This window comes from Cygnus atratus, chromosome 3, assembly GCF_013377495.2.
Source record: "Cygnus atratus isolate AKBS03 ecotype Queensland, Australia chromosome 3, CAtr_DNAZoo_HiC_assembly, whole genome shotgun sequence".
NCBI lineage: Eukaryota > Metazoa > Chordata > Aves > Anseriformes > Anatidae > Cygnus > Cygnus atratus.
Genome location: NC_066364.1, coordinates 65,409,450 through 65,436,318, shown reverse-complemented (window position 1 = coordinate 65,436,318; position 26,869 = coordinate 65,409,450). Strand labels below are relative to the sequence as shown.

At 40.0% G+C, this 26,869-nt stretch overlaps 1 protein-coding gene across 4 annotated transcripts in view; it reads left to right on the top strand.

Moving 5' to 3' along the window:
- Positions 1–26,869, top strand: part of ARID1B (AT-rich interaction domain 1B) — a 325,953-nt gene that overhangs the window by 265,006 nt on the left and 34,078 nt on the right. For 3 of the 4 annotated variants that reach the window (XM_035538357.2, XM_050709608.1, XM_035538358.2), the window contains 3 exons: positions 18,044–18,189; positions 25,782–25,891; positions 26,625–26,783. In XM_035538357.2, coding sequence (XP_035394250.1) covers positions 18,044–18,189; positions 25,782–25,891; positions 26,625–26,783 — 415 coding nt within the window. The remainder of the gene's footprint in view (positions 1–18,043; positions 18,190–25,781; positions 25,892–26,624; positions 26,784–26,869) is intronic. The other variant, XM_050709609.1, reaches the window with a different exon arrangement.

The window sequence follows — 26,869 nt, the reverse complement described above, 5'->3', positions numbered from 1 at the left end:
GAGAAGTTCCATTGCATTTGAGAATTACACAAAGCTGGTTCTACTGTTCTGGTAAGCGAGTTTATGTGTGTGTGAGTATCAAGCATCTTGCATTCATTTATGCATATGCATACACATGTACACATACACACATACAGGTATTTATCATTCAAGACCAGTGTTTGTGGACACGAGAGTTGCTGTGATTCCAAGACACAACGTAGAAACAAAAACAGCAACTTAATGTGTCCCTCTATCTGTTGCTTTCTTGCTTTGTAAATTTGGAAGGCAGGTGGCTTCTGGTGATAAGCAACAGCAAACTTCTAAAACAATAACAGTAAATTTAGTGCACTTCGTGTTCTTCTTCAGAGAGACAGAACCACGCTCCTTTAAAATAGACCATGCTTCTGCAGATATTTGTGAACCAGCAGTCTCTTGCTTGTGTTGGGTGTTTTAACAGACCTGTCTGGTCAGATTTACAGAAGTCTGCTTCTGGCTGGCTGGTTAGGCTGTAAGCTGATAGGTCAGGCAAGAAGGAATAAATGGGCCATTGCTGCAGCTGCAGGGACACTTTCTTTATAATCACATAATGAAAGGAAAAGGACATATTTGTTGGTGTTTGCAGCAAGACTTGGTTTGTAATAAGTACAAGGTATTTGGTTGTGATTCAGCTTACACTTCAGGCATAGTGTGTGGTGTTTGATCAAAAACTAGATTAACTGATCACCGCTCCTATCTCTCAAACCTTCCTCCCAAGTCAGTTTTGTAGAACTGCTTTTGGATTCTAGCTTTGCCTGGGCAAAAATGCACCATTTCAGAGCCTTTTCATCACAGAACGCTCATTCCAGTGATCCAGCACCTGTAGAGGAAATGCACTCATCAAATACCTATTGCAAATACTGGCTATATATAGGGCCATTTATAAACTGCAAATGGAGCGAAACCTGTCACCCCCCTCTGATGCCACAAGCACGCTGTTTTCCCCTCAATCTCAAGTCATCTGTAAGGGAGAAAGCACGATGGCTTCTGGCTATTACTGCAAGTCCTCCTTCCCTTGTACACTGAAGGAATGTACTTGTCAGTGATTCGTATTTGTGATACCGAGCAAATCCAAAGAGGCTGTTCTTTTGTTCTGCTTTAGGCCACCATACATTAGGTCGCCTGCTTATCCCAGCCAGGCTGGGGCTGGCGGACACCCCATGTTTTCTTCACAGCACCCCACCTATGGCAACGCTCAGGCTCCCGTGATGCACCAGCCTGGTCAGTACCAGTAGGTAGCTATATAAACTGGACTTGCTGTGCGACCTCGGCTTTTTTTTTTTTTTATGTTTATGAACATGCCATCTGGCAGCTGAAGGAATATAAAAACCATGTGAAAGATACACACATACTTGCATTATAGAGGGGATTTAGTTTTTTGTTATCTTTTTGCTAACAGCACTGTCGGAGTATGGTGAAAATCCGCATGCCTCTCGCTCACAGACATTCTGCATGGCTTTTGGCATGGCTTTGCTTCCTTCATGCCTGAGAGGGAAATGAAGAAGCTCATCACCAAGAAAGAATGGGTTCCCCCCTCTCTCCCCATCCTCCCTGCAACCCAGGCATCATCTCTCTCTCCTTTTGGTGATGTTTTTGCCTCGCGGCAGGGCTGTGCAACGTCATTCTCCTGACTTGTTAATGTTTTTGTCATTATGGTCTCAGCAGTGAGCCACTCCCCCGAAGTGTGATACCTTTCTGACGTGATTTACTGCAGAAGTGATGACAGGATTTCTTAATGGGATTTTGAAGTTTTGAAATTTCTTTGAAGTTTTATTACACTGTAATTGAGCGTGAACATCTTTGAAAAATTTCAGCCAGTAGCTAAAAGGATTTTTAGGAGTATTAGGTATTCGGTCCAAAACATTGCCTGAAATGTAGCTACTGTTTTTTCAACAAAGTCCTTCCAACTGTGATTTCTGTAACCATATTATAAGTTAAAGCGCAGGGAGAATGTATCTACACTGGCTGATAGCCTGTTGCTTGCTCACAACCTTGTCTAGTTTCACTTGAGATTCATGTTTCATGGACTTCCCTGCCATCAGATTACTTCATTTACTACCTCTGTAGGAAATCTGTAATACCCAGATTACTGCTGCCTTCATGGTTATTAACAAGTTCTAATCACCAGTTTTCCATAGCTGCTTTTGTTTGTGTTGTATTTTTTTTTCTTTCATTAATAACATCATTCATATATGTGCACATGAAAAAGTAAAAAGCAAAACAAAAAATGAAAACAGAATTCTACTGGTTCTTCTGTTTAAAAAGCAGAAATCAGTGAAATGGGAGAAAACTTGCACCATACTATTTTCTCTAATTGAAAAGACATCTACTGTTATATGCCAAAATGCTTGAATAATATCCAGCCTTTTTCTTTGTATGTCTTGAGTTGATAAGATTCAGCTGTGGAGTTCACAAACTGTTGGGTTTTCATTACCACAAAACACACCCCTCTATGTGGAATTAAGGGGAAAATGAAATGGTTGTGTCAGAGTCATGGTTACACAGCAGTATTTCTATACAAGTTGGTTGTGATCCCCTTCAAGGTCAACTTGTTGAATCAGTAGCCAAGTATCAATAGGGGAGAGAAATTTATCTTCAGCTGCTAATCCACAGGATTTGTCCTTTACCAACTCAGGAGTCTCATTTAGACATAGAAAGTTGGTTTGCCTCTGCTTTGCCAAGCCACATTAAGCAGCTGTGTAAAATGAATTTAAATGGCATGCATCAGAATGAAATCACTTCCACTGGGGCAGAAAATCAATGTTAGTTAACAAGGGCTGGATGATCAAGATCTAAGTGTCAGCTGGTTATACCTAGGTATCATCATCAGTGCAGACCACTACTCTTATTTAGGAAAGATGAAAATATGAAAGTAGAAGCAGTGGATGTGGAAGATAGTAGGCTTACACCATTTGAGTTAGCCTTTGACCTCACCAGGAGATCAGCTCTATATCAAGCTTGGATTGCTTTCTACAGCTACAGAACACCTTTCCTGTAACCTAAAATCTTAAAATGTACTACCCTCCCATGCACCCAGGCCAGCATTTCCCAAATGAGATCTCACATGTCAGGCTGAAAGAAAGAGTTGTCTTTCAGAGATCTCTTTGTTGGACCAGCAATATCTGTGGTTTCACACTGCCAAGGATGTTTAAGCTTGGTCTGGGTAACAGTTTACAACAGGCTACGCAAAGTAACTCTCTAATACACTGTATTGTAATTCTACTTATTTTCAGGAAGACAGTGTGAAGGAACTGCAAAATTGTGTTTTCCTTTTTGTTTCTTGGTTGCAACACACCTGTTGACTGATAAGGACTGTACATTGAAGGCCTAATATATCCACTGAACTCCAAGCAAATACTTTTGGTAACTTCTGTTAGCGCTGGCCAGGACACCAGAGGCTGGTTCTGCTGTTGGAGGTCGCAACTCAGTGGAGACCTCTAAAGACAAGATGGTTTCAAAATATTAAATCTTTTAGCACACTATAATTCGTGCAACGATAGACATATTTATAGTGATATATAAATATTTATGTGTGTACAGATCTGCAACACAGTGATTCTTCAGTAAAATCAAGCATTTTAAACAAACAAGATAGCATTTTCTCTGCTAGTGGGGATGTGAAAGGCAGCAAATTTAGCCAGTATCTTCTCAAAACTCTAGCCAGTTATGAGTTCCTCAGTTCGTGGATGCTCATCTTGAAACTTCTGGGAACTGTGTGTTCACTGTGAGCTTTTATGTTTACTGCAACAGTAAATGCGCAGTACAGACATTAGAGAATTGATTGTTAGTTTGACAACTGAAGTCAATAGACATTTTTGGAGCTACGTGCTTGTCAACATCATGTTCAGTACGTCTCTGCCAGCAGGGAGTGTCATTCTGAATATGTCTTAACAGTTGAAGATGTGACTGTGGTATATGGAAATAAAAAGAAAATGGTTGTGAAATAGCCATGTTGTAACATTGTTAGCAGCATGGCCTTAGGAAGACTTAATTCTGTACTAGCTGGCAGTAAAGTACACATCCAACTAGATGGGTAAGTGAGCCTTTTGCTGGTGCAACTACAGTCATCAATACCTGAACTAATTACTTTAAAATGAGTTTTGATGTGCCTACAAGAGGAGCAATCCTATCTTTGAATGCAGTGTTTTTGAACTCAGTGAATTCTATTTTAATATGCTTCTTGGGATTGCATGTTCCAATTTTGTAAATTAAAGCAATTTTTTTTAATATAGATTGAATGAATTTAGAATTCAATTTCATTGATTTTAGAGAAGACAATTTAGACATAGTAGTTTATTAAAGAGAGGAATTGGGATCCAGCTTAGCTATTTGCAACCTCTGGCCATTTTAAATCCTGGTGATCGGGTTGCTAAATCTAAGATGGATATTTATATTATTGTTCACTGTTCCCTATGCCACCTGAGAGATGGTGTTCAGTCTCTGTAGTAATATATGGTGTTGCATTGCTTTGACATATTTTTAGGCACTTTAAAACGTGGTTCTGTCTAAACTGCTCAGCAGTTGGTTCACCATAATTTGAGCAAAGTGCATTACAAAAGGTGAGTAATCATAGACGATACATACATGTGTGTGCTTTCCATGATTCTAAAACATAAAAACTCTGAAGTTCCCATCCAGCTGTAGAGAAGTAGATTTTTTAACTTCCAGATTTTTAGTTCACTGGCAGCTTGACAAGATAAGTCCTCAGGAACACAGAGGCCTTTAGAGTCTACTACCACTAAGTAAGGCTTCGTGGAGCCACGGGGCTGGCTCTGACTTGAGTTGTTCCCCCAAATACAGGGAAAACAAGGGCTGCAGGATCATACTAGCTGATCAATCTGCCCTTCAGTCACAGAACTCAAAACTTTCTATTCTATGCTAGAATTTGGTATTAAGTGTATTAAGAGATAAGTAAAGTCTTGGGGGACATTTGACAAGAGTGGCAATCTAGTCCATTTATGCTGTTGATGATTATAGATTATATGGGTTATAGATTATATGGAGAAGGGTAGCCACAATTTAAAGGACAGAGAAAGACATGCTACGTGGGCTGCCTTTCTAGGATTACTCTCTGCATTTTGTGTAAGGACACTGGAAGGACAGATTGCCTATAGATGTTAGTTCTTGCTACTTATTTACTTGGGGAGCGGGGAGGCAAAGAGAGCGGTAGAAGAATCTAGTGCAGCAACCTGCCCACTGCCATCATCCTTACCTTTTGTGTAGATCTTTGACAAGTTCCTTCAGCTTCAGTATAAAAAGGACTCCAAGGCCAACAGCCTCAAAACTTTGGGGGGAACCCCATATGCAGAGATCCCACAACCTGAGGAAAAAATATATAGTTGTTTTTGGACTTACCCATGAGGAATGTGTGCAGTTGTATATGAATAGGTTTTACATCCATCTCTTTATAAAATGAAATCTTAAAATATTTGTTTTATCATCTTAAGCAACAGACATTTTTCCTTTCTAATGAAAAGGCATACTGTTTTGTCCATAGTTAATGGATAATTAAGCCCATAGCCATACTGGGAGCCCATGACTGGCTCCCAGTACTTGTTCAGGACAGTGAGAGTACATACTACAGCCTCATCGTGGTGAGCTGAAAATAATATAGATAAGTTTGTATTCAGTCCTCAAACTGATCTAAAAAAGCTGCAATGATATTAGAGGGTTTCTGTTGTACAGAGAGAGAGTTAAAATTAGCGTAAATGAGATAAAAACATGTATTCTATATGTCTTCTTTATAGCCTGTGTGTATATATATGCACACGCACGCTCACACACATACACAGACTAACCTTCCATCAGCGTTTCTCTGCTGCTATGTATGTATAATTCATACTCCATGTCGCTGGTGCCAGCAAAGCACTTTTTCCATATTATTTTCTTCAACGGCAGGGTAATGCAGCACTGCTGATGGACTAGAAGGTACTGGTGAGGAAATATAGTAATGGACACGGTGCATTAAAATGTCAAAAGGAAAAAGATCAAGGCGAAAATTGCAAATAAATTTTTAAAAAAGAATAATATAAATAAAAAACAGAACTCTTTCAGGTGTTTAACATCCTAGATCCTGTCAATTTCTATGCAGTATTTTCCAGTCTAGCCTTTTTGATCTTGAAACTTTGAGTTTAAAATTCTAATTGTGATTTTAAAAAGCTGTAGTTATGTGGCAGGAAGACTTGAAGTGCTACAATAAAACTTCATGTCTTTAATCCCTGGAGAGGGCATGTATTTTCCATTGTTTTCCCTTTTCCTCTTAAGCTTGGAGGTGCTGTTCTCTGCTGGGAAGTGCGCTGGAGTGCAGGAAGGTTAAGTACTCATTCAAGTTTCTTTGCTTATTCAAACCAGGCTTCTTCTAGATGAAAGGCTGCCCACTGTGAAATCCCCAAAGTAAACGGAGGCTAGGATAGGACTGGGAGCCATAATTGGAGCCAGCGCTGGGGTGCGTTATCTGTTGTCTTTGAAATAAGCCCCTGGCAGAAAGGCTCTTTCTGCCCAGTCTTTTAGTTAGCATTCATATGCAGTTACTGGGAAGGAATCACTCCTGTTCAAATTCAGCCCATTCCCAGTTCTCAAGCCTCAAGGTGTCGGGTTGTTTGCCCCCCATCCCACCTGTCCAAAGATCTCTTTAGGGATCCTGACAGATTTCATTGAAATAAGCCCTACTTTGCTTTCTGGTAGCACTGTTTGAATATCCAAGCAGTAAATTCCAGTCAGTGAAGCTTCATTTTGGCTTCCAAAATAAAATAAAATAAAAAAGGTCCCTGTATAGTGTAATTGGATGAAGCACTATTGCTTCTTGGCCTAAGTGACTGTATGGCATTGCTGTGAGCTGAGGGTAGCTCCTGCGCTTGTTCCACCTGAGGGTGGCTGCAGCAAGGGGTGGAATATTTTCTCTCTGTGCCAAGTTTGTGATTTGAAGTCCAAATATTAATGATTCCTGTAACTGTAATTTCTAGGTCCATGCTTCTTCCGTCTTCACAAGAAACAGCCATTTAGGTCAAGCTATGTGTTTTTTATTTTCTTTTTTTGAAAGGGCACTTCCCACTTCCTTTCCTCATGTTTTTGCTTTTCAAAGCAGAACCATACTTGGATTGTTTCTGCAATGTATTAGGAGGGGTAAAGCACAACTTAGCTTGTATGCATTTACTATAGCAAAGGGGGAGCTGGAAACACTCTTTTGTGATTTATTTTTTTTTTAATGGAGATGCATTTTGTAGACCAGCTCAAAATTGCTGATAAAATTGTGTAAGGATGGGGAGAAACTTTACGTGCTGAGCCAACCAAAGCCATTTCTTGTGGGAGACTGAGAGAAATATGTTTTTATCTGGAATTTTGTTTCGCTAAAAGGTAAATCCATCATTTTGGAGCCCTGAATGTCACCATACTGCAGAGCTCATGCAGGCAACCAGTGATTTGGGGAGACGTTTTTTTCTAGTTTGGTTACTCATCAATCAAGTAGACTGCTGTATGCTGTTCATGCCATTAGAGATTAACCACAGACCTCAAGAGTCCTACTCCTTCCCTCCTTTGGAAAGTAACAATTCGTAAATTGTGAAAGTGAGAGTATGTTGGGAAGGAAGGGTGATTTTCAGAATCATGAATGAGAATTTTCAGTCATCTCAGAGACTATTCTAATTTGATTATTATTGTGTAAGGATTATTTTTGGCTTGATTTGGTTATTTAGGAGAGCTGTTGTCCTCTATAGAAGTGCTGCAGCGTAGGGCTCTGTAGTTTATTAACATTTTGCCTCTGAATCAGATGTTACATAGAAATTCTGTATTTCAAAATATGATCTTCGGGGTATTAAGAATGGAGTACTTCATTAATTATTTTTTACATAAAAGTAAAGAATACAGGAGAACTTCAGGTCAAATGCTCATTCGTTGGTTGGCAAGAAATGCTTCAGGTGAGGAAACCAGATTTTCACTTTGTTTGTCTTTTTGTCTACTAGCCAGAAGATCTACTGGTTAAAATCACTGAACTAGTCAGAAGAGAACAGGAGAATAGCCATCTGTTTAATGGGACTTATGAAGAAAGCTAATGCCATGACTGCCATGTGTGATTTGGCACATATATTCTGCAAGTACAAGGCTGTGACTGAACAGTCTAGGGTTTTTGTGACAGAAAGTGAGAGACATAAAAAATGGTAGGCGGGTTTCAGGTTTTACAGTGGTGTTAAGGTTTTACGCTGTTTTACAATGGTGATCATTGAAAGAACGTTAAATAATTTTTAGCAATGCTACCTTGGGAAATATGAATGGGAAGAGCCCTTCACTTCAGTAATAGGGTTCAGCTGGGGAGCATCGGTTCAAACTTGCCATGTAAGTAACTTTGTAAGAGTCATATTAAACAGTTAACAGCAGTAAGGTAGGTTGTTTTATTCTTTCTTGTGTGTTTTTTTTGTTTTTTTTTAAGAGAGCCACCACTTTCACTAACACATTAATTACCTGTTGCAGTTGTCACAGTAGGTTTCAGGCATCTTCTGAGCCAAAGATGAAGAAAAGAGCCAGCTGAAACTATGTTGACATATGCACCGCACTGCTGTTGTGAAACTGTCTGGAGTGCCAAAATGCTGAGACTGATGGTAGTAGTGGTAGTAATAATATTGATAAACATGTAATAGCTCCAGGCTATTGGGCAAAGATAGGTAAGTGAAAATGTGTCTGCTGGGAAATCCCTTTGGAGAACTTCCTCTCCATGCTGCTGCACATGCACAGTTGTGTTCAGCGTGCTGTCAGCCAGATGACATTTACTATGAAAAGATACATTGAGGAGCTGGCATGAAATGATCAGGATTTTATTAGATTTTCAGCTGGTTGCCAGCACAGTGAGCTCAGTGGAGCTGAGTGGTGCTCAAAAGCAGTGCGAGAATATGACTGAGCATTGCAAGGATGAGGTGAGAGGCAGCAAGAGAATTGCATCCCAAGATGAAAGAGCAGGGAGCACGGGAGTCAAGCCTCTCTGAGGTGGTGCCACACCAGAGGAGCCTGAATCGATGAAATGCACAGTGTGTCCTTAGGTTCCTGCAGCTTTTTAGCACCACGCTTTGGTGACCTCCTAGCTATCAGTGTACTGGGAACAGACTCTTACCCACTTTCAAGTCATCATTCTGGGAGAGAGTTCATAGGGCCTTCCGACTTCTTAATAAAGCTATTTATAAACATACACAAAAATAGAAGGTACATAGTGAGAGAGTCATATGAGTCATTCCTCACTTTGATATCAAGTCACACCAGGCTAAATCACCCTTCATGGCATTCTGATTCAGCTTGGCTGCACCATGCGTAGAAGGCTTTATTTTATTTTATTTTATTTTTGCTAGAAACACAGTTTCTGCATGCTTCTGCTTACTGTACAGCATCCCTCTTTCACCCATCACACACTTGGACTAAGAAATGCATCTCCTTTTAGTGCAGAGACATCCTATCGGAAGGGGACAGGTGCAAGCAGCTGCCTTGAGAGCTGCAGTTTAAATCCACATTGTCAGGCAGGTAGGCAGGGGTCACTAAGAGCAGAGCTTCGATGGGATTACAAGGCATTTGACTTGGCCTGCTTTTCAGTAGTCCTGTGTTTCCTGTCACACAGCATTATATTGCATTTATCTAGCAGAGGTTGCAATGACTACAGAGGACTTTGTTCTTATACAAATAAACTCAAGTGTGGAGGTCTCGCTGCAAGTGTAAGAATGCTGTTTAATAAAGGCATTTCAGGGAATCCCTGGGGGTTTGAAGACTGGCGACCAAATGCTGCAGTCACTGTGAAATTCAGACCAAAAAGACTCTAATTAACACAGAAGGAGCTCTATAAAAAAAAAATACTACTGTATTTCACTGAATATCCTTCATGTCTTTCAGTCACACACCGTTATATCAGCAGGATCAAACGAAGTTAAGGATTTGTTTCTGCGGGCTTGTGCTGTTTTCCTCATTGTATTCAACTACTTTATTATTCTTCTGGCTGTATTTTAGACCATTACTAATCTTGGATTTCTTCCTCAGTTTTTGTTATCTGTAAAATGGGACAGAGACATTTATTCTGATTTTAACTTGCATTCAGCAGTACAAATGTTGTATAGCTGTATTGTTATTAGCATCAATATTCATGAATTACATATGCCTCTTCTGTTGCTCTTCCAGTGTTTGATGCGGTGTAACACTCTTATGTTATGTTTTATTGGGCTTTAAATAAGTATCAAGAAAGGTAGCCTGTCAGGCAGATGTTTTCACTGCAAAAATGGTTAATGTGATGATAATAGCACATAAACAAACATAAGGTTTTGTGGCTGCTTTTCTGAGGGACTAAGCATCAAATCAGTCTGATAGGAGCAACTCATTTTTTATTTTTTCTCCCTCCTTGGCTGTTTCTTAGTGAAATATAAATAATGATGATGATGCTAAAGGCAAAAATATTTGCATAATCAGAAGAAAAGGAGTATATTTAGAAAAGCTATTTCTGTTATTCTTCCAAAAAAGTATGCTATGTAATAATCTTTAGATCAGTCAGACCAAGAAACAGGCAGTTTACTTGGTCAGATTGCATGCAGTGGATTACAAGATGATGTGCACTGTCATATAATTATGATGCTAGAAAATTATTCCCTGTTTTTAGCATTGCCATTGTCATTGTGCAGAATAGTCTGGCTTTCATTCTGTGTACCAGGTGTCAGCAGACAGACACACACACACACACAGAGTACAAATCTGTATGATTTTTCATTTTTGTTTCATGGTGTTTTTTCAGTGTCGTGTGCATTTCAGAGCCTTGGCCTGCCTTTTCACGCATGCACACACATAAGTATAAAATTCTCTTTCTCCTTCTAACCTGAAAAATGGATTTCATCAAAAGCCTCATGGCAGAGCTAACACCTGTAACATCACCAGCTTTCATGGCTGCTTTTCTAAAACTTTGTTATTGCAAGTGGTGAGCTTCCCTGCTGAACAAAGGGAGGAAATGGAAATCCAGGTTAGTACATTTATAGTAGCAGCTAACGAGAGAGGAAGATACTTAGCTTTCATATGTGGTATTTTGAATTTGTTTGTTTTATTTACATGGGAATTGCCTTTAATGCCTTTTTATAGCTTTTCGAGACAGTATTCAGATTTCGTGTGTGTTGGCCTTTGGTAACAGTGATGACTCACTGATGAACTTCCAGTCAGAGCAAAGCAAGAAACATTGCTTTTTATATTCCCTTGTTCTCTTCTCCCTCCTCCAGTTCTCCCATATCCCCCAATGACAGAAACGGTGTCACTTCTCCAAGGAAGCTCATAATACAGCAAGAAGGAAAATCCATAACAAAAGAGCATATGTATCTGCATGCACATGTTTACGTGTCAGTTCTCCAGGGAGAAAGCATTTGCAGGTCTCACTCCTGAATTACTCTCATTATAATAATCCATTTGGTGTCAAAGTATGACAGATTATAAGCGCTTAAGGCTAGTCCCAGCTCAAGACAGATTTAAATAAAGTACTTCTAGTTATTGTGCAGGTCAGTGTGTTTAAATAACAACCCCCCAAATCATACTTTGACATTTAAAAGAGAGAGGAAATATTGTCGTGCTGCAGACCTGGCACAGATAAGCACAGGGCAATTTGGTCAGTACACTGTGATTTGTGAGCGCAGCCTAACGCAGTCATTTTCACAGTTTGTAATCAAGTAGCCACCTTAGCAGTGTGTCAGCATTAAAAAAAAAACGTTCCTTTTAAAATGTTTACACAAATTACTCCCCAGAGATGCTACAGTGCATTCGTTGCAAAACCAATGTAGGTTAAAGATCTGGAGCGAGAATGGCAAACTTCCATGAGCTTGTGGGCCTTTTTTTTTTTTTTTTCTTCCCCCCCCCCCCCCCCCCCCCACCAGCCAATTGCTCAGGTGGCCAGGTCACGGTAACAGGGTAATTTTTCAGGTCCAGTGCCTAGGGCTGGATAACTGAGAGAAATCACTGCCTTACGCAAGTGCTGTGAAAAGCATCAGGCAGCACAATGCAGAGGTGTCCAAATAATCCTAGGTGCAAGCTTGTGGCTGCCAGGACGTGTGTGACTCGGTGGTGGCTCTTCCCGACCTCAGCTCATTCCTGCAGGTCTCCCTGGTAGTGTCCCCTGCCGGCCCATCACGGAGGCTGGGACAAGGGTGGCGAGTTCACACCAGCCGTTCCCCAACCCAGGAGCACCGCCAGCCTCGCAGAGACCGCAGCCGCACCCTTCCCACCCCACACGGCCATGGAGACAACTGTGGGCCCCACACGCCTCCAGCACCACTCCTTCCTTGTCACCTCGCTGTCCCGTGCTGCCAGCCTGGGGCCTTGCGGCCAGGCCCTTGGCTGTGCACCCGAGCAGCAGAGCTGAGGGAAGGCCCCACTCTTACAGCACCCTGCTTTTGAGGCTCCCCTGTGAATCCCTCCCATCCCTTGCGCAGACCTGGCTGAGAGGCCCCAGTTCTGTGCTTGGATGTGTTTCCATACAGAAAGTTGAGTTTTCATTTCTTGTCCTTCTGAGAAAGGTAGGTTCATAGCTAAGCTGGACCTACCTCTGGACTCCATTTTGTAGACAGTTGCCTGTTCAAATCTGAGGAAGATGACAATAAAAACCTTCATCAGATGGCAACTCTGAGGAGACACTAAATCAGATACCAGCAGGCGTTCAACACAATGTGCTCAGTGCCACAGAGTGACTTCTGTGTGGCAGCTGGACACAACGCACTAACCTACTGGTGATTTCGGGCCCAGTTAAAGAAAGACATCCCCATATGAGAGACACTGCTCAGCAGCTGAGGTCACTTGTGTGCTTCTTTGTACTGTCAGTGCTCTTCTTACGATTTGTTTGTTGTGCTTTTTAACGATGACCAGATCTTGCATGTCATCCCCTCTTTACAAATACGTGGACTTCTGCATTAGCTCAGAAGTCACAATTAGATCTGGTGCTACTTGTTTTGCAGAGAAAATAGATTAAGTGCAGATTAAGCTTCGGGTAGATTGCAAATGAAGGAAAACAAAAGGGCAGAACACGACCTTCTTAAAAGGGAATGTTTTGAATTTGACCATTTTTATTTTGGACCTGATAGTATACCAGACCATCAACAGCACAATGAGGATGACAGTTTAGGACCACAGGGTCATTCAGGCTGGAAGGGACCTCAGTAAGTCTCTGGTCCAACCTCTTCCTCACTGCAGGCTCACCTGAGAGCTCAGGGCTTTATCCAGTCAGGTCTTGAAAACCTCCAAGGACAGAGAGACTGCACAACATCTCTTGGCCCCCTGATCCAATGTCAGACTGTTTTCACTGGGAAAAAGGTTTACTTATACCCAGTCTAAATTTCTCATGTTTTAACTCTTGCCCGTTGTCTTGTGTCCTCCCACCATATTTCACTGTAAAGAGTCCAGCTCCATCTTTTTGCTGACCTCCTCGTAGGTTCAGGAGGGTTGCTGTTAGGTGTTCCCTCCACCCCCCCGAAGCTGTCTCTGCCTCAGGCTGTACCAGCCCTGGCCCCTCAGTCCATCCAGGGCAAGTACTCCAGCTCTGACCATCTTAAGGGCCCTCTGTGAAAGTTACTCCAGTTTATCATCCTCTCCTTTACTGGGGGGTCTGTAGCCGGACATGATACTCTAGATGCAGCCTAGTGAGTGCTGAGTAAAGGAGGAGGATCAGTTCTCTTCACCTCTGGCTGTGCTCCTGGTCACACAGCCCAGGATGTTGTTGGCCCTCTTTGCTGCCAGGGCACACTGCTGGCTCATGCTCAGCTCCCTGTCTGCCAGCACCCCCCAAGGGCCTTTTCAGCAAAGCTGCTCACCCCCGTCAAGCCCCAGCCAGCATCGCTGCAGGGGGCTCTTCCTTGTGAGGTGTACCTGTCATCGTTGAATTTCATAAGGTTCCTGTCAGCCCATTCCTCCAGCCTCTCTAGGTCCCCCTGGGTGGCAGCCCTTTCCTCTAGCGTATCAACTGGCTCTGACGTTATGCAAGTGCTGTAAATTAGTAAATTCTCAACAGAGCAGCAAGAAGATCCCCCCCCACCCCCTTCCCATTTTTAATCTTTTCTATTTGCAGAAAACATGGACATCTTGTAACAGTAGAGCAGAAAGAAGAAATGCGTAGGCTTAAGTATGGTGTTTAAACTGGTAGCATAATCCTAAATTTGTATTAGCCAGCTGCTTTTTCTTCTAAATGGGGGAAAATATATGATCTGGGATCACAGTATTAGAGAAGTTAGAGCTGGAAAATACCTGACAGGTCATCTAGCACGTACATAATGCAGGGTTTCTCTGACCATTACATTTTCTAATGTGTTGTGTTGTCTGTGTGCAAAAGGCAAAAGGGTCAAGTACTGGGGTTTAGTTCACTCCCTTGGAGGATAGCTGCATCTCACCACGAAGACAATTTTTATTATGCTCACATAAATGTTTCTTTTTTTATTTTCTTCCTATTATTCCTAATTATCACTTGTGTTATTCCTAAGCAACCCAACCATTGGTGTTTATGTGGTAAATACTGTGACGTCCTATAGTTAATGGGGTTTGTTCAGCTATGGAATTCATAGCCAGTCTGTTGAATTTTTGCCATTAGATGTCACTACATGTACAGCAAACAGTTTTTAATAGACTTCATTTTTGTTTAGCCTTCCAGAAAAATGGGGGAGGGAATTGAGAGATGTAGGAGAGAGTCTGGTAGTATACTTTGAGATAACTACTTCTTAAATAGTATATTGAATATTCCTTTACTAAAAGCAGCACAGAAGGAAACATAAGATTTTTGACTTAACTCCAACAACCAACAGATGATGCTGTGACCTTAAGCATATATAAATATGTTTAGCAGCTGCTGTGTAACATATTTATAAGTGTTTAGTGACCTGGAGGTTAATCAAAATGAGTTTGGTGATCTCAGCTCAGTTCTTAATGGACTCCACTTCATATTATAGCACTGATGCAGCACAATTTGTCACAGTTGGCAGTCTTTACTCAAAGGAGGCCCACTGTGGAGTGAGAATTAAAGGCTGAAGTAATACCTGATTATTTCTCCCTGAAGAAACTTTCCATTCTAGGCCATCATAGAGCAGAATAATATGTGGAGGAACTCTGTACTGCACACTGCACCCGATCTCAGAATAATTTAACATTTATTTTTACAGGTTGTCGCCTTTCAAAGTTGCTGAATTAGCTCATGCGTGCCCTGGTCAGTGCTGTGATAGGGAAAGGGGGAAGAACGAAGTTCTGCAAGGGATGGTGCTGAGTCTTTTCACTTGCTGGGCCCTTTCCAGAGATTGAGAGCTGTCTGCCTTCTAAGTGTGGCATTACATGGGAGGATGAAAGGGAAAGTCATTGCCTTGCCAGATGAAATTTCAGAATTAGGTTCTGCCATTCAGGTCTTTCAGGGTATGGAAGCAATTTTTTTTAGACTTTGGTTGTTTTCTTGCTGTCCTGGCCAAAGCTAGTATATTCCTTTTATTTAATTTCCACTCTGTCTAAACTGGAAATAGTTTCCTACTTTCTGATTTAGAGCTGTTGTACAGCAGTGTGCTTTCATGAGCTACAATTGAGATTGATGTACATAGTGGGTAACATGAAATAGGTTGTACCTCAATTTGAGACAATGAACAGCCCCACAGCTTAGAAGATATACATGCTATAGGAAGTAATAGTGTTGAAATATTAGTAGGTCGAGACCAATTTCAGCTTACCTGCAAGGTACAAGTCTCATGTGTATTTTTAAAGCAAATGAAGGACACTGGAGAGACAGATACCTGTAGAGACTTCTGTCTTTTCCAGAATTCCATCCGCACGCCATAAAAGATCCTTTCAAAATCTATTATTTCTTTTTTAGAACATAAAAATGCAATTGCACAGTTTCTTCATCTGTGCTCATATCTTTACCCAGTAATGGGAAGGAGCTCACTTACCCAGCATGGAAAGAACTTTTCAGTTCACTGCATTTGTTGAAATACAACAATTTTCAGCTAGAAAAGGGGGAGGGGTATATTAAGATACAATATTTACATAAGAAAAGCTTGCTTGTATGACTGAAATCTTTAAAAGTTGTTGCCAAATGGTCCTCCTCTTCTCTTTTCCCTTTGTAATTTTCCCTTGGAGCATTGCACCACTGCATTTTAAATCTTTTCCCTCCACTACACATTACAAGCTTCATCAGGGAAATGACATTGTATGGCAGTTGTCTCCTTCATATCAAAAGAAAGCCTTTGCCTCTTTGCAAGAGTGAAGAAAAGTTTGTCTTCAGAAAGCAAAGGACAAAACTGACTTGGAAAAAAATGCTTTATTTAGATAACACATTCTCTTTTCCTTTGAAGAAATTCACAATGTGCCAAGAAAAATTAGGCCAAATAGTGCTTTAATGGTCTTCCTCCTCTACCTCCTAAAAAAAAAAAATCCGTTTCTGCCAATTGTGTTAAGAATCTGCCTTGAGTTTGGGGAAGACAAGAAGCCATCGAAGTAATTCAGGGTTGTTGGTTTGCAGGGGGGTATCTGTTTTGTTTGAATACTGTGAAATAATGAACAGCAGAATTTATACCAAAACTGCGTCTTCCTACAACAATGTGCAACTTTCGCTGCCTATTTAATAAAATTAAATTGTTCTGGTTTTCTTTGGAGGGGGAAAAATGCAGACAGGTACCAAAGCTATGGAAGGGGAAGGGGGGGAGTTGCTTCCTTTTTTATCTTACTTATTTGAAAAACAGCATAAATTCACGGGGGTACATTGAAGAAAGAGATCTGAATTTTATATTTTCCTATGTAGGCTATGAATATACAAGTAAGTATATTTGTGCATGTCTTTTTATTTAAGCATACAATTATACATATATAACTATATACTCATATAGGTATCATAAAATTGTATCATCTTTAATGATACCAAGAAAAGGTAGATAATTGTATTGTGGATGAAAAGAGTAAAAGGCTATTTTTGAAGTTGGGTGAAGCATTACATTGGGTTACTCTGCTTACTTGGGTTCGATTATTTTCTTTCATGCACCTCAGTTTCTCTATAGAGTTTGCTAAATCAATTACAGGTGTACTTACCTACTGAAGTTCTAAAAAGTATCTAAGGTTTAGTCTTCAAAAATATTTCATCTGAAATCTTCACATTTGAAGATGTGGAGAATTGCTTCCATTTTTTGGACAAACTTAAATCTCAGTTATGATAGCATTATACAGATACATGATTAACTTTCAAAATCAAAAAGGTTTCTTGTTTAAACAGTGCATTGTATGTACATAGTTTTTTGAAAGATTGAACCTAAACAGCACACACAATATGGGCATTTTATTCAGTGCTGCAGTCAGGTCTGTGGTCATTATAATGGCGTTTGCTAAATGACTGTGACTTTGGGCCCTAAATCAATACCGGAAACAGGAACATCTGTTGTGTTATTAACAAAAAAATCCGTTTTGAAGGAGAAAAGAAGCAGGAATTTACATCTATATGATTTCATTGGGACTTTTGTGAATGCCGCTTCTGGTCCTGAAGTTACACTCAAGATAAATGTTCATGTGCAGTTATTTTTTTCTCTTGAGTCCTGGGACTGGCAGTGTTTACAGGAAACAAGGTGTGTTAGATAACATCAGATAAAGAAATCTGAAAGAGATTCTATGGCACCCATTTTTCTTCTGGTCATTTCATTGCATTTTGAGCTATGGCAGGCAAAGATTTCTGTTAAATGGTCAAAACTTCCATTCACTCTGAAATTTTTATACGCCAAACCTAGGTTCTAATTTTGACTCCTGATCACGTTGCTGTCTAGGGTAAATAACATGAGCTGTATTTTTGTGCTGATAGGTTGTGACATATAAAAACACCATATACATTTCTTGAAATTTATGTTCAGTCCAATTCTGTCTCAGATATACAGTGACTAATTCAAGACTAATAGCTCCCCATGTAGGTAAAATGAACTAATTGCGTGCCTTCTCCTTAGCTATTTGCAAACAATAGGAGATGTATTCTGTGACAAACCACAGTATCTTCAGCGATGAGGTACGTAATGAGACTGTGTGTGTGTGCTTTTTCTTCTCGTAGGCAAGGCAATTTTCCTGCCATGAATCAAAGCGGTATTATGGGATCCAGCTCCCCCTACACTCAGCCGATGAACAACAGCTCTGGCTTGATGAACCCGCAGGCTCCTCCATACAGCATGGCACCTAACATGGTGAACAGTTCCACAGGTAATGGTGGGTAACGTTTCAGGAGTGGCCTTCCTCCAAAAACTTGTTTAAAGGTACCAGCCCTGAGCTGATGGCAAAGGATAGCCTTCTTCATTCGATTCACCCCTACCGGGGTAGTTTGGAGTGACTCGAAACTAGGCTGAGGTATTTGCGTTTTTTGTACAGTAACTCATGCATTTTTCATGAAGTCCTTTCACACAGCATGTAGATGAGTACAATGTTTTGAAAGTTATAGCAACACTCGGACCCAGTTTGACGTAGGTGTTGACTAGCAAGTATTATGTATATTTGTGTGCGTGTCTGCAAGAGGGGGAAAGAGAAAAATCTCATCTCTGAAGAGGCTGCTGTTGCTTTTCAGTGTCTTGCTTCCTAAGGTTGCAATTTGAGATATTTAATGTAGTGCTGTTTTTAAAAAAAGAGATGTGCACCTGCTCTGATTTGAAGATGCTGTAAGTTGGGCACTTAAAATAATTGCTCTGTTCTGAAAATATAGGCCTTATTTTCTGTGCTTCCAAAATTCATATAACCATCTATAGGGTTTCTGATGTTATTTAAATATCAGTATATGAAATTTAATCATAGTTTACTTCAGCAAACAAAGCATATTTAACATAGATGTTGGATTTATCTTTCATATTGTGACTTGTGAATTCAGAATTATTTACAGATTTGTGTGCAACTTTGAAGACAGGTGAATATAATTCTGTGCAAATATGCTTCATCGTCCTTATTCAGCTTAACATCCTAACAATTATCTTCTATTGAGATGATACTTCAGTAAAGACCAGTTCTTTGATGAGGGAGGGTTCGGATGGAGTTTCAGTAACCCTAAAGTGGATCTTCCAGTCGTGGAGTTTCTGTGCTTTACTGATTACATTAGCCTTTTTTGAAAATTAGTTTTTTAAAGTATTTAAAGTATTTTAAAGTATTTTAAAGTATTTTTAAAGTATTTTTGAAAGCTGGACAGGTTGTGCTAATGTGATTTGATTTCTTAAGTTGGATGTGCTTCTACTTGGTTTATTTCTTTACAGATACCTTGTTGCTTAAATTGTACATTACCAAGAGCCTGTGTTACAGTATCTTCCTCTCTGCCCTGCCTAGCTTGTTCCATTCTTTCATCCTTTGCCTCCTTCCCTGCCTTTCCTTCCTCTCAATTTTATATGCCTCTGCTTCTTAGGCAGAAAATGGCCATGTGAAATTCTAGTGTCTAGTATGTTCAGAGGGCTTCTTTCCTGTGTTTAGGAGCTCCCAAGATACTTAAGGGTGTCTTATTTTTCAAGAATATGATGTTACATCTTTGTTAGCAGAAGAAACTGAATAGAAGCTGTTAATCAGCAAGCTTTTTTTTTTTTTTTTAAAAAAAAAAAGACCAAAAAGGCTTTTTTCAGTCTTTCTTGAAAGCCATTGGTTAGTCCAGACAGCACAGCACACTTGTACTGTCTGGATGAAGAGGGAAAAGCTATTGAAAAGACCATTAGATAATAGCTTGCTTTTCCCCCACCAGAGCTGTCCCAGGTAATATTATGTTTTGTTTGTGTAGTTATGTGTTTTGTCTGGCTTGCTGAAATAAAATTACTTCTGAGCATTGAAACTGTGCTATAAATTCTGTTTTGCTATTAGCAGAAGTAATTTTTCCCCCTTTTCCTTTGGCCCCCAGAGCTGCAAAAATAACCAACAGCAAACAGATGGCAGAGTGCCTTGCCTAAGAAGATTTATGTATTCCTAAGGAATAACCAGTTTAAAGGAAGATTCACAGAGGTTTTTTTGTTCAGATAATTCAGCCATTCGTTATTTCATACAGTGGAAATCTGTTCAATGCAAGGCCATTTATCCTAGCAGTCTTTTGTATGGGGTAGTCATACTCTTTTTATTGTGTTATGCATTCTGAAATATTGGATTTTTAATAATTTAAACATTTATCAGGTTTTTTTTTTCTGCCAGTGCATTTGTGAGGTTTTCTTTTGTTCCAGTTTTATTAATTCAAAGATTACCCAATAGAAAGTAAGTATGAGATGAACCGGAGGAGTTCAGTGCACCTCTTCTCCTCTGTGTGTGAGCAGACACGCATCTAGATTACACTCTATTGCTTTACACGGCTGGCCTCCAACAGCACAGAGCGTGGTGGTGCAGAGGGGAAAAAAAGAGAAAATGAGGCATGGGTACACTGCTGGGGGCACATGCAGTGGGAACGCTGCCATTGCCCATATGCTGAGTCGTCATTCTGCTGGGGTCAAAGAAACGAAGGGCTGAGCTTAAGACAAGTGTCAATACAGGACTTAAAATGATATTGTCTTGAGCCAGGGGAGCACTGCAGGCTCCGCTCTCGCCCATGCACTGCATTTGATGAGGTGGAGAACATGCAGATGGTGCCTGCTTACAGGCCGAAAGCGGCATTATCTGTGACACAAAGAGCAACGCTGCTGTCTGGCTCTTTTTCCCACTAGTTTAAAGCCACACCAGCCGGGAAAAACAGGGTTCAGTTAGTGCGTAGGGCCAAAAAAAGCAACTGAGTAGCTGCTGGTGGAGTCAAGTGAGAGGGTTAACATGCTGACATGCACTGAGCATGAACAACTGTTGTTTCAGTAACAGGCCAATGAAAAAATAAGGTAAGCAACATGGAGAAGTTGGTTTCTTGGTTTTCTGGGGTTTGAGAGTGCAATTATGTTGCCTGTTTTGGGGATGGAAGGTAGGTTTTGGTTTATTTGTTGTAATCAAATGCAGTCAGTTTTAGGTTTTGGTCTGTAAAACAGAGGAAGATTGCAGATGCTGTTTGGAATTTACATGGTTGCAGAACTTCAGTACAGCTGAGTATAACACTTTTTGCCACCTGTTTTTATTAGTATTTATAACTCCTCATTACCAGTTGACCTTATTTTATTATTACTATTATATTTTAATTAATATCATTATCAAAAGGAATATCATGTTGCAGTTCAGCATCCTGGTATTTCAGCAGTGACTGAAGTGGATCAAAGAACACATCACCAGCTTTTGCTGATGTAGAGCAGTTTAGGAACACAGAAATTATGAGATTAAAGCAGATGGGTCCTTCTGATAGAGTATCCCAACCATACCAATACCAAAAGCTTCAAGAACAAGTGCCAGAATCCTTTCACAATTATGGAACAAACTGCCATACAGAGAAATGGTATAAACTCCACTGTCCTTTTGTTAAAGAGAGGTTCACATTCTCGTATGTAATTTATATATTTTTCCCCTCCATTTTTCAATTTTAGGCTTTAAAAATATAATAAAAGGAAACTTACAAAACCAACATCAATACAATAACAAATTCACGCTTCTAACCTTGGTAATTCTTGTGAAAATTAGCATTAAAAAGAAGTAATATGGAGTTCGTATCTCATAGATTTCCATATTGTACTTGCACAGAGAGTGGCACCCAAAACCTCTTCTACTACCCCTGGAGGTGAACCTACAGTAGAAAGGCATTCATACTGCCTGTACCTCTGTTGTACCCAAACCTTTCATTTTTCTGGGTTTTGTTATTTCAAGAAAATTTTGAACATTGGAATACTTAAAACATGAAGCTCTAAAAAAAGTAAAGGAATTAAAAGGACACTCTTTAAAACAGATACAATGTTTACATTTTCATATATATTTTCGACTTTGTATTCATTTGGCTGAACCCCTGATAGAGAGAAAGCAATTATATTTATAAATGTGAAGCATTTTTTAGAAGTCTAAATTGTTTTTCTCTGTTTTGCGGCTTGGTTGGTTTTCATTTTTCAGAAGAATGAAGAACTCCATTTATTTTATTTTTTTCTGTGACACGTACCTTCATGTGAGCTATTCTATAATGCACATATAAACACAGTTTTCAGAGGACACCAGTAGTTGGTAGCAGGTTAAATATCGCATCACCTGCAGTCCAAACAGGCAATGACCATAATTTGGTGGTCACCGTGTGACTGTAAGTCAAGCCAGCTCTTACGGTACACGTACCTGCATCCCAAAACGCATGCACTTGTCATCCCACAGTCCAGAGGGTTGGTAGGCAGAAAGGAGGTGTGGCGCTGACATCCTTGGCCGCCTGCACACCCATTTCACAATAAGGAGCCCGAGCATCCTCGGCTGCGTTTTTACCCACAGGGGAATGGTCAGTTATGGCAGGATGTTAGGCAATGCTGTTCTGCTGTTGTCCTGTTGTCACTGTTCTGTTGTGGTTTGTTTTTTTTTGTGGGTATAAAAGCAGTGGGGATTCTTTTGCCAGCTCCATATGAGTCATAAATTCTCTGCTTTTTCTTTTTTTTCCTTTTTTTATTTTTTTTGGAGGGAGAGTGCTAGGGGCAGGAGGGAGGGAGAAATGTCTTACAAAGGATGTAATATTCTGTTTTGTAGAGCGTGATTTGTTATTGCACTAGCAATAAAGAGAAAAACAATGTTTGTGTATTGCTGCTCTTACAGTATTTCATCATCTTCTGGGACTGATAGTGCAGCCTTTAGCAAAAAAGAATACTTCGCTGCAGTTTCACTCTTGTCAATATATGCCTTTGAGTACATTAAATTCAGCGTGGAATAGTTAATTCAGGACCTTGACCCATACTTGCTTTTTGAAACCATTCTGGCTCTTAAATTCTTATAATAAGCCAGAGGCTAGTACTTGAAACCTATTCACAGTATGCTACAGCACTTTTTAAGTCAAGATTTCCCTGTTATCCTCTTCTCTAAAATGTTTTATCTTTTGGTCTGTACTTCACACGCAGAATTATTAGTACCTATGTAGAAAGAGAGCGTGTCTTAATTTAGCACTTTCGTGACAATAACAGTATTTCGCTGCTCGGAAAGGGTCAAAACAATGTTCTTGCTGTACTGCTTTGCTAAAAAGTGAAGGAGTGTCTGTTTGCAAATCACTGGAGAATACGTTTGCAAGAAGTTATGAAACAGCATTTCAACAGTGGATGGAAAAGTAGCTGTGGAAACATGTTAGGTAAAAGCTATAGGGAGACCTTACAGTTTGCTAGTAAAACCCTTGCAGTTCTCCTCTTCAAAGTAGAAAGAAGTGGTGTAGATGAAGCAAATAGTTTAGAACAAAAAGTGGAACAGATTTGTGAAGCCATATTAATTTTTTCATAATTGTCTCCAACTCCTGATAGATGGAGATGAAATTATATATGCAAATACCACAAAACAAGAAATATGCGATACACAAAATGAATTGGTGTTTTTACATTCCCAAACCTGAATAATATAGTCAGAATATGTGGTTCATTGCAGACTAGAGTCCCTCGCCCTTTACATGAGATGTTAACTGAAACCTCGCTGGAAGAGAGATTTTATAAAGGAGCTCTGATGGAAACAGGACTACCAGGAATGGGCAGAATTATGCTATTCTTTTATAATAGAAATACAATGTGCCAACCTAGATAACAGTGAGAGATCAACAGAGGATTTAGCCATGCAGAACTCTGGTGAAGAAGTGTCGTTGTTAACTTTACTTTGTTTGACCTCTCTAAAATAGCTTTAGAGGAGAAGGGTCATTTTTGGTTTGCTTTTAACTAAAACTAAGATGTCTTTTTAGCACTTTCACAACATGAAATGTGTTAAAATGGATTTTGTATAACAGTTTTGCATCCCAGTTTGAAACCAGACTGTGGCATATATTTGACCATTTTGCTATGTACATTTAAAAAAATCTCTAAAAGAAAAGTAACTTTTTTTAAACTGTAGAATTCAAAACTAAAATGTGTTAGGCTGCCATCCTTCACTCCATAATGGTCACAAGCTGCCCCAACTCTTCAAACAGTATAAGGTCAAAATGCGTACAAATCACATGCGTAGTGGATGCTGGCTTCCCAGTATAATATTGCTTGGCTGTTTTGTTGAGGTTTCACACACATACATAAAAATAACAGCATTTTTAGCTGATTCCAATAGATTTTCTCTGCAGCTGCATCACTTGAAAAAGGCTTTTTGTTCAATTCTTGAAGTCTTAAGTATTGCAAGTAAATTTTTTTTAAGCTCAATTATGAATTATGTGTTGTGATGACTTTAAGGGCTTGATTGGGCTACAAATGTGCTTTGAAAAAACAAGAAAATGTGCCCATGAAAAACACCAGCAGTTCAAAGCTGAATATTGAGCATACAGTTGTAAACTCACATGGCACATGGCTGGGTAGGTTTTTTTGGCAGACCCATAGTCTCAACCTGCAGTGATGCTAAAGATATTAGCAAATTAGCACTGCAAAGCTTGCCAGCGTATTCGCCAGAGTCCTGCTCATGCTCTCACTGCTGTAATTAAAACTAATTATTTTCTAAAACATAGTAATACATGAATATGTGCAATAATCATTTTGTAGTGGGCAATCTGTGAAGCATTTTTAAAGCTTCTTTTCCCCCTCCTCTCTTTGGCTTGCTATGCAGTGTGCCTGCTGCCTAGTGTGAGCCAGCATTGTCATTTTGCAGAGGCACACTAGGTCTGGTAATGATCACATTCTTATTTTTTTTTCCCCTTTTTTATTTTTTTTAAGCAACGATGCTTTGCTGATTCTTAAAATTTGTGAGCTTGGGATACGTATTTTTTTTCTTTCTCATTTCTTTATAGGTTATTCTAGCCTATGTTTTTCTTATCTCAGATCCTTCTTTGAAAGCAGGACATGAGGGGGAGAAAAAAGAGCGAGAGGGAGGGAAGATAATCCAGTCTTTCATAAATGCTGTGCACATGGTTTTCTGCAGGAAAAGAATCGCCTGGTGTCTTGCTGTTGTTCTTTGGTTATTTGCATTGATTCAGTGTCATGGCACCTCCTCGCATCTGCTCTGCCCAGTATTTTCTGTGTATTTATCTGAATGTTTCTTCTTGCGTCCTTCTAGAAATCCAGGAACCCAGCAGCTCTGCAGCAATAATACTACACTTAGCACTCGCATCTTCAAATATATGTAAAAAAAAAAAAAAACCTTAAACTCCTCACACCCCTGGGAAGCAACTGCGTGCCATTATCAGGGAAAGACATTTGTGCGTTCATTATAGTCCCACCTCATTTTGGCAGGAGGGGAAAAGTTGACTGCTGTTTCTCAGAGTAGAGTTTGCAGCTTGTAATTCCGTAGTTAAAGCTCACAAGGCTGAGCAACTTGTCCTGAAGATAGTCGGGGCAGTAATTACCTGCTGGACACCAGTCTTAATGCAGAAGCGCAATTGGGAAATCCAGCCTTTTTCTCGGATTCAAAATTGAAAGTAAAATCTACGTCATTTTCGTCTCCGTTAGTCTGTTGCTAAAGGGAAAGTGCAGGAGTAACTGAGGTAGTCTGCTGGTCTGGTAAACTGTACTGGTAAACTGCCCTTGGGTAGCTGCAGACCACCAGCGCCACGAGAAACAAATTTTCCTTCGTAAAATGTTTTTTATCATTGTTGTATGGTGCTTGCATTCTTCCTTTGTTCTTTTTCTTTTATTTCCTCACTTTTCTTTTATTTCCTCACTTCCACTGAAGAGGTGTGCAGGTTTCCGGATGCTAGGATAAAAGGATGGAGGTGGGATAACCTCTGCCTCACGTGTGCCCACAGGCTGGCAGCAGGAAGCGTTTTTTTCCTACCGAGCCAAACACAGTCATGCTTAACTGTTTCTCCTGTTTTCGATTAGCACCTATGGGTCTTGCAGATATGATGACACCCGGTGAGTCCAAACTACCCCTTCCTCTCAAAGCAGATGGCAAAGAAGAAGGAGCGCCTCAGCCCGAGAGCAAGTCAAAGGTATTTACCACCTCCGCACGTGGTGTTGGTTCAGCCCGCAGGAGTCTGCTGTGTTGTCTCCATCTTCTGGTTTTGGCCTACCCACTTCTGTTCTCTCCTGCATGCCTTTCCATTCACGTGCAATCTCTTTGTTTGTTTCTTTTTTTTTTTTTTCCCTTCATTGTGTGGATCTGAAAGTTACTAGTTCTTACGGCATTTTAACTTGCGGGGGCAAAGCATCCCAAGCCAAAAGTTGCGTGGGGATTCGGCTGTGCCAGGTGGGTGGGGAAGAAGGGTCTTTGCCTGGTTTTAATCCTTGCAGCCATTTTTCTCTGCCTTCAGTTATAGCTTACTGTTTTGGCCGCCTCAGCAGCAGCAACATACTTTAATATTTTGCTTTCCTGCCTTATTTGATAAAATAAGGTGAACAGCTTGTTTTTTTTCTTTCTTTCATAAGGGGAAACCCATGCTTAGCATTCCATGTGGGCTTGAAATAAGCATGGTGGCTTAGTGACTTTAGCCAAGCATCCAGCAAACTTTCCAAATTATACTAATTAAGAATGTTGTTTTAATACTTTATATATATATAAATATATTTATATATGTGTGTGTTTTCTGTATGTGTCTCTCTGTTTATATATATTTTATATATAAAAAATTGGTCAGTCTGTTAAACTGGATGTATTTTTTTTTGTTTTTAATAAAGTTTGCCCTGCCTTTGTCATATTATTTTTTTTTTATTCCTCTACCACAGGATAGCTACAGCTCTCAGGGTATTTCTCAGCCCCCAACCCCAGGCAACCTGCCAGTCCCTTCCCCAATGTCCCCAAGCTCTGCTAGCATCTCCTCATTTCATGGAGATGAAAGTGATAGCATTAGCAGCCCAGGCTGGCCAAAGACTCCATCAAGCCCTGTAAGTGGCTCTGGTTTTTTTGGTTTTTGTTTATTTTTTTGTAATTAATTATATTTTAATGCTTGCTTGTTTGTTTTATGAATTCC